The 12,540-nt window shown below is 32.5% G+C and overlaps 2 protein-coding genes across 2 annotated transcripts; one reads left to right on the forward strand and one right to left on the reverse strand.

Annotated features, from left to right (window-relative positions):
* The first annotated feature begins 14 nt into the window (after window positions 1-14).
* LOC114386271 (putative pentatricopeptide repeat-containing protein At1g03510) lies at window positions 15-512 on the forward strand. The gene has a single exon (XM_028346234.1). It carries the CDS (start codon window positions 15-17, stop codon window positions 510-512), a length of 498 nt encoding a protein of 165 aa, XP_028202035.1.
* A 6,454-nt stretch (window positions 513-6,966) lies between these two features.
* LOC114386463 lies at window positions 6,967-11,108 on the reverse strand. The gene is made up of 3 exons (XM_028346473.1): window positions 10,904-11,108; window positions 7,663-7,770; window positions 6,967-7,314 (listed from the first exon to the last, which is right to left on the reverse strand). The coding sequence occupies exons 1-3, from the start codon at window positions 10,964-10,966 to the stop codon at window positions 7,093-7,095; spliced, it is 393 nt and encodes a 130-aa protein (XP_028202274.1). The 5' UTR covers window positions 10,967-11,108; the 3' UTR covers window positions 6,967-7,092.
* Between the last annotated feature and the right edge of the window lie 1,432 nt (window positions 11,109-12,540).

A 12,540-nucleotide genomic window follows, 5' to 3' on the forward strand; every position in this document is an offset into this window, starting at 1 on the left:
CCTTCTATCGCAAAATGCTACCCCTTAACCTAAAATTGTGCTTAATTACACTTTTGTCCTTGCTCCTTGCTTGCGTTAACCTTGTCGCTTTTAATTTAATCAAAGAGATCCATGGTTGCGCCGTGAGGAACTCCATCCACCTGCATCACCAGTTGAGCAGTGCTTTGATTGAAGTGTTTGAGAGATGTGGTTCTCTTCGTTGTGCAAGTTTGGTGTTTGAGAAAATGAGGGATGAGGACAAAGATGTGGTTATGTGGAGCAATTTGATCCCTACGTGCACCTTCCACGGTGAGGCGGAGGTGGGGCTAGAGAGTTTTCGATGGATGGAGACTGTCGAAGTTCGGCAGAACGGGGTTACATTTCTCGGGGTGTTGAAGGCTTGCAATCATGTTGGGTTGGTGGATGAGGCGGTGTGGTATTTTGCAAGGATGAGTGGGGAGTATGGTGTGGAGGCTGGGAGTGATCATTATTCGTGCTTGGTGAATGTTTTGGGGAGGGCTGGGAGGTTGTAGGAGGCTTATGAGGTGATCAAGGGGATGTCGGTGAAGGTGACGGAAAAGGCGTGGGAGGGGCTGCTTGGGGCGTGCAAGAATTTCGAGGAGTTGAGGCTGGCAAAGGTTGCATCAAGGGCATTGGTGGAGGTGGAGTCAGGGAATGCGGCTAATTATGTGCTATAGAGGAAGATGTATGCTAATGTAGGGAGGATGGAGGAGGCGGAGAGGGTGGAGGAAGATGAAGGAGAGGGGAGTGAGGGCAGCCGCAGGGAGTAGTTGGGTTGTGTATTCGGAGACGTGATCATGTTTGTTATTTTGAGAAATGATGTGATTTGGAAGGGGATGAATGTGGTGATGAAATGCCAAGGGGAAATTGGAATGGGGTGTGTAATTAGAAGGGAAATCAGTTACTGAACAAATGAGGAGTGAAAGAAACAAAACATCCGACAGTGGCATCATGTAGTTTCAGAGTCATGGCATTTGACCTAATGTTGTTTCATATCAAATGATGCAATGTGAAAAAGGGATGAATGCAGTGACAAAATGCCAAGGTGGAATTTGAAGGGACTTCGAAATTAGAGGGGGAAATGAAAGAATGGGGAGTTAAGGAAACAACAACTGCCACGGGAAGTAGCCTCATGGAATGTCAGAGTCATGACATTTGGCCTAATGTTATTTCATCTCATATCAAGGTCTTTTATTGGAAGGAAGCGGCAGAAATTAGAAGGGAAACAGAAAAGTGGGGAAGGCTATAGTTGATTGTTTCCTGATGTAGTTGATTCTCAAATGGTGCTTGCTGTTGGAGAAAGGGTGAAGTTGGACTCATGACTTTCAGGTAACACTAGCATTTCTTGTCTAGGTGCTGATATGGATTTGAGTTCTCTAGTTTTCGCTCCTTACAAGACTTTGTCATTTTAAGATAGGTATAGACACACTGGCCTTTACTAGGGGCTTCACATTTCCTGCATAAAGCCCCACACTCCCACATAATGTTCTCTTGTAATTTGTTTAATTATGATGGAATTTGGACTTAACTATTTTACAGTAGCATATACCATGGTCTGATGAGAGGAACATAGTTTGTCAAACCTAGCACCATGTATGGAATGTGTTATTTCTTGATACATTGCAAAAGAAGAGAACCGAGAGAGGATTCTTCTCCAAGGATTTCCTCTTCACAAAGAGCTAATGCTCAATTTCCAAATCATAATAAATCATAATAGATCTTAATGAATTCCCTCAGCTTCAATCCTATTTATTATTTATGTCACTAACTCACTCTAACTAAGCTAACTCACTAATAATCTAACTATCCTAAGTAACCCCCCTTCCCTTTAGTCCTATTAGGATGTTTATGAGATATATTTAAAGATTGCTGACAGACAAATCATGATAGTCACATTAAAGCATAGGACAGACAAAACAGGACAAGATAAATAGTTGAGTTGCAACTCAATTTTTGTGATCTGTTGTTGAATAGTCAATGCGTAGCGCAAGAAATTTTATGTTGTATGTTGTTTTATTTAAATAAACTATACATGGAGATCTTTAATTATCGTACAGGACATGTCTTCAAAAGCAATTAAAGAGAAACCTTTTATGTTCCCTAAAATAAAAAGCCCTTGAGGTCCATTACAGAAAATTAAAAGGATTGAACCTAAACCTGCAAAAATCACTTTACGATGATTGTAACCATCTTTGAAAATTTAAGATTCTTTCCAATGGCTGTCGTTAACAAACTGTCAGGCAACAGAGAGGCCTAACGTGATTAGGGCAAGAATCTCTGCCTGCAACTAAGACTTTTGATGCAAGGAACGTGACAAAGACCACATGTTGCTGCTTTGCCGCATAAAACTTCAAAGCTGGCAAGGCATTGAACAGTCTAGTTTGTTTTTTTGGAAAAGGCAAAACAATTCATTAACTTAAACTAATTGGATTGTCCACAAGCAGTGATCATCCCAACTGAAAAGTACATGAAATGGAGCTGATATTAAACAGCATCCCCACCGAAAAACCAAATTGTGAAAATAAAATGCTACAAACCTCAATAAGACATAGAATAGGAAGCATGCTGTTTCAGCTTAAATCACCCCTAATACATTCAGAAATTAAACCGTAAAGCTTCCTAGGAAAAAGCTTTCGAGACCCCAATAAGACATAGAACAGTCTAATTTGTATAAATGATACATTAGGAACTAAATTAAAAAAATGGAATAAATTGAATACATCTTAAAATCATTGTTTAATATATATATATATATATATATGATCATACGCTTTAGCTGTTTCAAGAAGGCTTTAAGTTGAAATTCCAGGCATGTTAAAAGTCATGCTAGTGTGTTTGGATCAGCTTTTTAGTGAAAAACAATCAATTAATTTTTGATGGTGAAGATAAAGCAACAAATAGCTGTTTATACTTTTTCATGGTATGAATGTATCACCATGATTTTATAAGGGTAGAATTGATTCCTGTGTGATATCCAAACACACTCGTATACTAAATGATCATGTGAGAAATGGAAAAAGATATTTACGTACTCTTTTGTATCAACAGAGGCAGAGATGGGTTTCCATAGGACGCAATCACGTTTGTAATTTATGCTATCAGATTAACATATTTAGTTGAGGAGCTTAAAGGAAATAATCAGTTAACTTTTGAAGAGTTGAATTTGAAGTAGCCAAGTCATCAACCTTGGAGGATGTAAGGGTGTCTCTTGCACTTTTTATAAATTGATTCTACGTGAGCTTTCTTGGTTAGTTTAATTTAATTTTCGTGCTTTAGCTTTTTAAAGGAATTGCACTGGAAGATGATTCATTACTAGATGATCTTCAAAGTAGTCTCCAAAAACAAGAGGCCAAGTTAATTGCTTTTGTGCGTGATTTCTGGTTTGTTGGATGAATTCAGAGTTAGAGATGCTAAATTCAGTATCTAAAATAACTGTGAACTTTCACACATTACAAAGAATTCAATTTGATCCAAATTGTGTAAGAATCACAATATTTACCAATATAATCGTGATTTATTACCATAAATTCTACGATATAATTTATGGTAATAAATCATGATTATACATTTTCGTGTCAAATGTAATTAATTAGATTTTATTATTATTTATAATAATAAATCACATATAATACAATTGATCGGATTTTAATTTTTTTATTGAAAGTAATATCCCATAAAAATATCATCTAATTAAATAAATCAATTCAATAACTAAATTTTAAATTGATTATGATAATTTTATATTATATGATATTTAATTTATTAAATCATTATAATTATGAAAACTTTTTATTTATTATCACGATTCTTAAAAGTTTACGCATGTAATTCATTTGTAGGCACAACCCTGCTCATCTTTACTATCTTTAAATGTAGCAAAATGTCTTTTCAAGAGCATTTTGTATCCCTTCCAACTAATCTTTACAGCAATTAACATGCATTTCACCAACAATTCTGCCTCCTCTAGGTCGTCTTTGGTCAATGGGAAGTCAAATTTTGTAATTGGAAGGGACTGAAAAGGCTCTTGAGAAGACATTTTGTCTTGGATTAAAAGATGGGTAAGATGACAAAAAATGAAAACTGGAGCTAATCTTGACTAAGAGAGATGGAATTCAAGGTCCTGCATATCAGTGAATGCTAAAGCAAAAAAGTGCGGCAAAGGCTAATGGAAAGTTTCAAAAAGTTCTTATGAAATGTGCATTCAAAGATAGTGAAAATGAGAAGATAGAGCAACTGAAAACGAAGGTTAATATAAGGAAGAGAGAAATGTGAAATTTTTACTGAAGATTCACGGGTTAAGGTATTGATATTTGATAAAAATATTCCCTACAATACAAATATTTCTAAATTGCTATGTAGTTTTCACTTGCCATTTGAGATACATTCCTCTGCACAACTTTGCAGGCATCATATATAGGTTACTATTGGTTAAACTAACACGAAGCATTGTTTATATATATATATATATATATATATATTCAGCAATGAATTAAAAGAAAATAAGAAAAAAATGAAATGAATTTCGTCATAAACTAAAATTAGTTTATGCATATACAATTTTGCAAAAATATTCTCATATAACTTCATGATTTTTAATTTGAGTTTTGGATTTCTAAAAAAGAAAATTATATTATGGGTATGTTAAGCGTTTCTAGAAAAAGAAAATAAGAAGAAAAAAATGAAATGAATTTTATTTATATACGTAAATTTGTACAAATATTCTTATATATCTTCTTTAAAAGGTGACTTTTAATTTCAGACTTAAATTCAAATACACATGATTTGGTGGCATCTTGTATTTGATGAGTACAGTCTATTATAGTTCTTGTTGCCATGAACAAGCAGTGATGTTTTCTTCTGTGTCAACCATGTTTGGTTGGTGTGGTAGTGTTTTGGATCCTTATTTGTGGCGAAAGCTGTCTAGCTAGAAGCACCAGGATCTTGCTCTTGATAACATAAACAAATGGATAACGATCTTTATATTTTTGCTGTGTGTGAAACTCTCTAAGAACTACAGTTATATAAAATTAGCAAAATTAGCACAGCACTAGTCTTGTTTCTTAGAACAAATCAAGCTATTTTAGGAATAAAGTTGTGATAGTATCAAGATACTATCATTTCTCTATTCTAATTACAAATAATTGATGATTTACTTGATTGGCTAATTCTCTTGATTGATTTTCTTTCCTTTTAAACTTTGTATGACAAATAACAAGGTCTAGTTGATATTTTAATTGTTGCACTTTATGTGGATCCTTTAATCTATACTAAAAACAATTTGAAAATTTATATTAAAAACATTTAACTAAATTTTAATTTTTATTTCAATAATTTAGATATAATATATTTTATGTCAAATGTTTAATATTTTTATGATATTTTCACTCTAAAATTTAAATATTAGCAAACTTTTCTTTAGATGATGTTAATAGGCTTTGATGTAAAATATTCATTTTATGGTATATTTCTAATTTTGGTTATTCTTTTATTTATACTTATTTTTATTACTTAAATACTAATGTGTTTCCGTGCAATTTTTTTATATGTAAGTATTATCTCCAAATCTGAATGTTTTTTCTTTTGATTTTTTTAATATTTGCATAAAATACCCTTAACTATTGTGATTTACATATTTAAGATAAGCTTTGTTGTATAGTTTTTACTTTCTTTCTTTTTTGACATAAAATATAGTCACTTACAATTACAATATATTTATGTAAAGTTTTATTTCCTTGTTGTATATTAAGAAAAAGAACACATTAAAAATAAGTATTTATTATAGATTTTACAATCTATAAATATATATCAGTATTTAATTAAATATTATACTCTATCAATTCATATATTCTTACCTTTTCATAATATTTTTATTTTTGTTCATTTTTTCTTGCTATTTCTTTCGAAAATAAATATTTTAATACGATTTTTCATACACAATTTTTATTTAATTGTTTTTAAAATTACATATTAACATGAAGAATATTAATAGTAAAAGAATGTTCTCTTACAAATAAAATTATTTGATGGCCTGTTAAATTACTAAAAATATATTTTTCTGTATTTTTTAATTAATTTTATTTGGTATTTTTGTATTTTTAAATTATATTTTATAGGATTACCATATCGATATTTTTAGAGACCACCATAATGTTAATACACGAAAGAATTCCCATTAATAAACGAAGATAGAAAAAAAAAAAAGGAGAAGCAATGTTTTGATACCATTTAAGTTTAATTTATTATATATTAAAGTTTCTTCAAATAACTCAGTCACCCCTTCTGGTTCTTGTAATGATCCCCACTTCCCATTAGTTTTGGAATTTCTGTCAAACCTACCATGGCCATCTACTTCGTGTAATTAGCATTCGCCATTAGGTAGAGTATATTGGTGTCTTACAATCTAAATTGTTCATCATATTTTACTAAATAATATAGAAGGGTTGTACTTCTTGAATCACTTGTCTGATCTTCCATTGCTTCTTGTAAATTGTAATGGTTAATCTTGCATGGTTGACTTTCTCTTGTTTTTCCCTTTTATTTTGTCATGTAGTGTGTCAATTCTGAGATATGTAAACATTCAACCATCAAGGACAAAGAATGTTCACCGCAAATCACATTGGAATGCCTTTTTGTTTTTTTAATATTCATCCATATAAAGCAAAATTACTATAGGTGCATTTTATTTTATACGATAAAAGGACATTATGATGCACATTGGAATGTTGACTTCAATAAAACTGAATTATGTTGTCTTCAACAATACTGAAGTAAAATGTGTAATTGTAGCTACCAGATAAAAGAAAACTGTGCACATACAGCTAAGTAACTCAATGAAGTACCACTATTCCATGTCTAAAATACAAAACCAGAAGGGCGAATTTTGGAGTCAATTCAATAGTAGGGATATTAAAAACTGGTTTTTCTTTTTTACCTTTTTCCAAATTTTATATTTGATTGACATGTCAATAAAAAGAACAATATAATGAAACACTTTATTTACTATTATGTAGCTCAGTCTATTACAAATAAATGAATTAGTATACTGTAAAGCAATAGAAACATGTCCATATTCAAAGACAAGAAAATAGGAAACTATTTAGACTTTTCCACATCAGTTTGGAGGGTGCTGTCTCCAGTAGCCGCTGTGAAGTTGCGCCTTTCCTCAGAAGTAGCAGTGATAACTGGCATCCACACATCGGCTGTATCACTCAAGAGTGACTGCACCTGTGGATCTGAAGCCATTGATGATGATATCATCTCATCAAGATTATCCAATCTTGCTGATAATTTATCCAACTCCTCAGCTATTTCCAACTGTGTAGATAATGTATTAAAAAAATAAGAACACAAAATGAGAGAATGGTATTTCATTTTGTTGAAATTATGTGTTTGATATGTTCATAGAACTTAAGCACTAACCCTTATCTATACTAATAATGATCCTAATTAATTAAGAAAAAAAATCATGATAAGAAAAGAAAATATGATAGCTAATCCTCAATGAGGAAATAAAAATGTTGAGAAAATATAATAACTAATCCCAAGAGATAACGAGGAAATCGAAAAACTAATTCACAGGATAATATAAGATGAAAAAATCTTTTCATATGTTCTAGCACATTTCAACAGGGATAAGAGAACTCTGCATCAAGTGAAAAACACCTCGTTAAGGTGCTGCGTTGACTTTGAAGGAACTTTTGTAACCTCTAATCCAAGAGTTTCAATTTTAGAACGCAGCTCAACTTCTTCTTGATTCGTCAGTGATTCCACCTACACAGTTTACCATCAAATATGCATGAGTACATTATATAGCAATGATCACTAAGCAATAAGCAGGGGAAGCTGAGCTATGGATGGAATCCAGAGAAGCTGCATGCATAGGTAATATTCAATATTTTATGCATTAGAATGCTTAATACATAAGTGATTAAAAAGCTTGCAATCTGTAGCAGCAATGGTCAAAGATATTAAAATTATGAATATAACAAATAAAACTCATCAAGGTGGAAAAAGTACTCTAATCTTCTAATGTTTACAACAACAGTGGAAACAAGTTAAATCTAATTATAGGAAGCAGAGGATTAAAATCATAGTTAAATGAAATGAAGATCATAAAATGTAAATGATTATGTGCAATTCACAGTACAGAATCACTTCATAAAATGTAAATGATTATGTGCAATTCACAGTACAGAATCTCGACGGAGAAATCCACAAGTTCATAAAAAAAACTACCGTACCCCATTGCTCGGAGGCTCCTAGCTATGTGAAGGAGAAATCCACAACTCCATAGTTTCAACAAAAAAAGCTATAGATTTTTACTATTTTCTTTTGGGTATAGTATCCTCACTGGAGGGTCATGGGTAGCAATCCTAGAAACAGATTTTCCACTTGTAAGGGTAAGGCTATGTGCATTTACCATCCCTAGGCCCCAATAGTTGGGACTTGGGAGCCTTGTGAACTTGGTTGCCCTTTTATTTTTGGGCACAGTCTCCTCAGTTTTGGGCAGTTGAGAAAAAGAGCAATATAAGTGCTAGTAAGAAGTGTTGATAAGATGGAAGATAATCCACCTATTAGGGATAGAAGTAGATAAAGACTTTTAAGTGAAACCATTAAAAGAATTAATTCTAACTGGCCTCTGTAAAGATTTTATTTTTGACACTACATAATGATTTGTTCGATCTATGTGTCCAACCCCATCTAATGGCAAAAGATTTTAGTTATCATACAATATCCTCACTAATGCTCATTTATCTCCAAATTTTGAAAACAATAATGCTCATATCGGTCAATAACTTGGTACAAACACACTGTTAAAAGCAGATATGGATACCCTTTTATTTCCTCTGCCTCATTATTATCCATACATCATTCACAATTGAAACATGGATAACAGCAGCTTCAATGTGACTATCTGTTAATACATGCACAGTGATATTGCATATTATAAGGTCCAGACAAATATATTAGACCTTTAGGGTGCACTACATGGTGCATCATTGCACAGTCAAATTCTTGGATGCTTGAGTCATGAAGCCGTCACAAATATATTGAAAGTGAAGATGACAGAAGTGCATGCAGCTAGAAGAAAGATGAATGAAGAAACCATTCTCAAAAGGGTATAGACAGTATGCATTAGAAATTGATAACTACAACTTGTCGCCTTATTGGTGGTCACCCCTAGCTCACCTTAATGCAGCCTATCAGAGTTGGTTGCCAATGTCTTGAAAAGGGCTACCTATAAAGGGGCTAATCAGAAAGGCTGAGTGAAGCATAGTAGTGTGCAGCTGTTGGGACATCAACTCTTAAGGGGTTGAGATCCCATATCGATTAGAGATAAGGCCTAAGTAGTGCTTATAAAGCTTGGACTATCCTCACTGTAAAAGCTGGTTTTTGTGCGGTTCAGTTAGGCCCTAACCCCAAAATCTAAGATAACTTCATGCTAGTTATCTTTTAACTGATATCAATACATGTCAAGTTTTTGTTTGAATTTTCTTTTATTTTTATGAAACTCTTAAAAGTTTTGATATGTTGATATCTTACATGTCACAAAGAGACAATTAGCATTGATTGTCCAACTATTCATCTTACAGTTTCATTTACCATACAAATTCAGATCATGGCATCCAGAATAACTGGGAAATTGCTTTTACCTCGCTCATTCACAAATTTTAACCATAAGGTCAAAGAAGCATATAAAATTATAAAAGCATGGTTAGTTTTGGCTCTAGGACGATTGTGTTGTGTCCCCCCATCTTCATGGAATTTGATAGAAACCCTTTAGAAAGAATGGGAATGAGTCTGCAAACAGTTAGGCGGTTAGGCCCATTAAGGGTGGGATTATGTTAAGCTGTAAACAGTTTAGGAGACTTTTGGTGATTGAGAAAACAGTGTAAGGAGTGGATCCAAACCTCTCCAAATATCTGGAGTAGTGTATTTTTTTTCCTTGGGGGCTTCTCCCTAGTTTCATTCAACAAGAAACAGTTCTTTCACACTGTTATGATACCAGTTCTAACAGAATTACACAAACAACAACAGATAAAGAGGATTAGCCTACCGCATTGTTGCAGTAACCCATTACTTTCCACAAGAGAAACAACAAATTCTCATGAGTCAGTAGGAGTCGTATTAAGCATATAGAGGAAAACATACTTCTGATCTCTGTTCAGGGGATTACCCCAGGGTAACATCAAAACAACAATTCATCATTGAAGACAGTAAAATGTTAAGACGAACATAAAATATAAGACTGGCATAAGTTACAAACCGCCATAACTACGATTCAAAGTATGGGATATCAAATGCAAATCACACCTGGCACAAGGGACCTTGCTTACAGCTCTGACCCCACAAACAACTACAAAAATGTAGACTTCAGACAAATGTAAACCAACTATGCTCATTTTAAGACACATCAATACGGTGATACTTCGATTCTATCTGTATCTCTCTATCTCTCAATACTCGCTCTCAAATCAGATATTCTTCTTATCCTTGTGGCAAAGTCCATAAAAGATCTGATGCAATTACATTCACCACAACAACAATTACATACAGAGGGGAAACATCAGTACTCCGGACAAGGATTAATCACAAACCTCAAATGTACGATGGAAAACTCGTAAAACCACACACAGAGCAAAGTATGTGCCTATGCTAGATAACTGCCCAAAACCCAAGTTAAATTACGATCCAGCGAGTAAAATCAAACAGAATTCAAGCATAAAATCGCAACAGAAACGCAATTCAGAGATCTGATAATAATAAGATGGTGAAAAGTGAAATACCCAGATGATGAAATTCCATAAAAAGGGAAAAACTTGAATGTTAATTCGAGAATGGAACAACATATTGAGCAGATAATAATAATAAGATGAAAAGACATAGAGGGGGGAAAATGAACCTGGTGGAGAAGATTGGAGAGAAGCTGAAAGAGCTGTTCATCGGGTTTCCCTTCCTCTGCCATAGGATTGGGATTTCTCGGTCTGTGAAACCGCTTTCTTTAGTTTTGTTGCTGACGCTTTCTGTGATCTCTTCTGATATTTAGCTCCTTAACACAGAACAGGACAGTGTCCCAATTCCGTATACACGAAAAGTGTCCAAATCTAACTTCATTTTTTACTGTGGATTCTAGTTTATCTATATCTTAATTCAACCAAAAATTTAAATTGAATAATTTGTTTGGACTTCAATTAAGACATGATAATATTTTTAAAAAGTTTTAAATTCACTTTTGATGTTCTATTTTTTAAAATTCATAATTTTAATTTTCTATTTTAAAATATAAACATTTAATCTCTTCTTTTTATAAAATCTATAATTTTGATCAATCCCAATGCATTAACAACGAGTAAAAAACCATTATGACACTAATTAACTTGCAATATTTGTAAACAAATTATATATAAATTAGAAAAAAATGTAATATTAATTCCCCTAGTTTGATTAATTCATAATTTTGATTCTCCTAAAATTTAATTGAGACATTTGGTCCCTTTAATTCTAAAAATTAAGGATTTTTGTTCCTCTATCAAATGGAGTAATTGCCTATATGGCATATTTATGTCGTGTTTATTAACTAATAATTGTGATTATTGGAATTATTAACTTAAAATTTTCCGCCCCTCCCTAAAAGTGTATTTTGCAAGGATTGAACTCAAATCCTCCCCTACAAACTCAGTGTATGTTGTCAATTGAACTATACTTTGGATAGTTATTAACTTAATTTTAAATTATTAAAAATTTCTCAGATCAAACTTTCTCTTCTTCACAATTGATTCAAAGAAGCATAACAAGATAAGAGAAGTGGTTAGGCTTCAAATCTTCAAGAAGTGGAAGAAAGTTGCAACTACTTCCAACAACAACAATAAAACAAAACCACATGTCCATCGCCGCCACCATTATCATCAAACACAAAAATAGAAAATAAACATATAGTTAAAGTACCTTTTTAGTCCTATAATTTATTATTTAAGTTTGATTTGGTCCTTTAATTTTTTTCGAGTTCATTTTGGTTCTCTAATTTTTAAAACTGGTTCAATTTTGACCTTTTATCTAAATTAAACTGACGATGTTAAGAAATGTGCATTTTGTGACAATTTAAAATCATTTATTAGTAATTTTAAACCACCATAAAGTGTGATTTCTTAACATGATTGACCCAATTTAGATGGAAGGACCAAATTGAATCATTTCTTAAAGTTAGAGGACCAAATTGAATCCTAAATAGACTAGAAGACTAAATTAAATCTAAAAAGAAGTTAGAGGATAAAAAACTAATTTAACCTAAACCTACCATTGCAAAAAAAAAATTATTAGGAAAGCATGAATTCCTTGAGTTCATCATAATGAAGGAATGCTACTAAACAATAGTATTAGAGTAAGGCCTATAATAATATAGAAAAAGCGACATTGTCATGGTGTTCTTCACTAAAAAGGACATTATTGTAGTTCATACAAATTTGATTTGTTCAAGTGAATTTGGTATTATTATATTAATATTGATAACTTATTTCATTCACTAAGATGACTTTTTTTATT

Source organism: Glycine soja, chromosome 15, assembly GCF_004193775.1.
Source record: "Glycine soja cultivar W05 chromosome 15, ASM419377v2, whole genome shotgun sequence".
Classification (NCBI taxonomy): Eukaryota; Viridiplantae; Streptophyta; class Magnoliopsida; order Fabales; family Fabaceae; genus Glycine; species Glycine soja.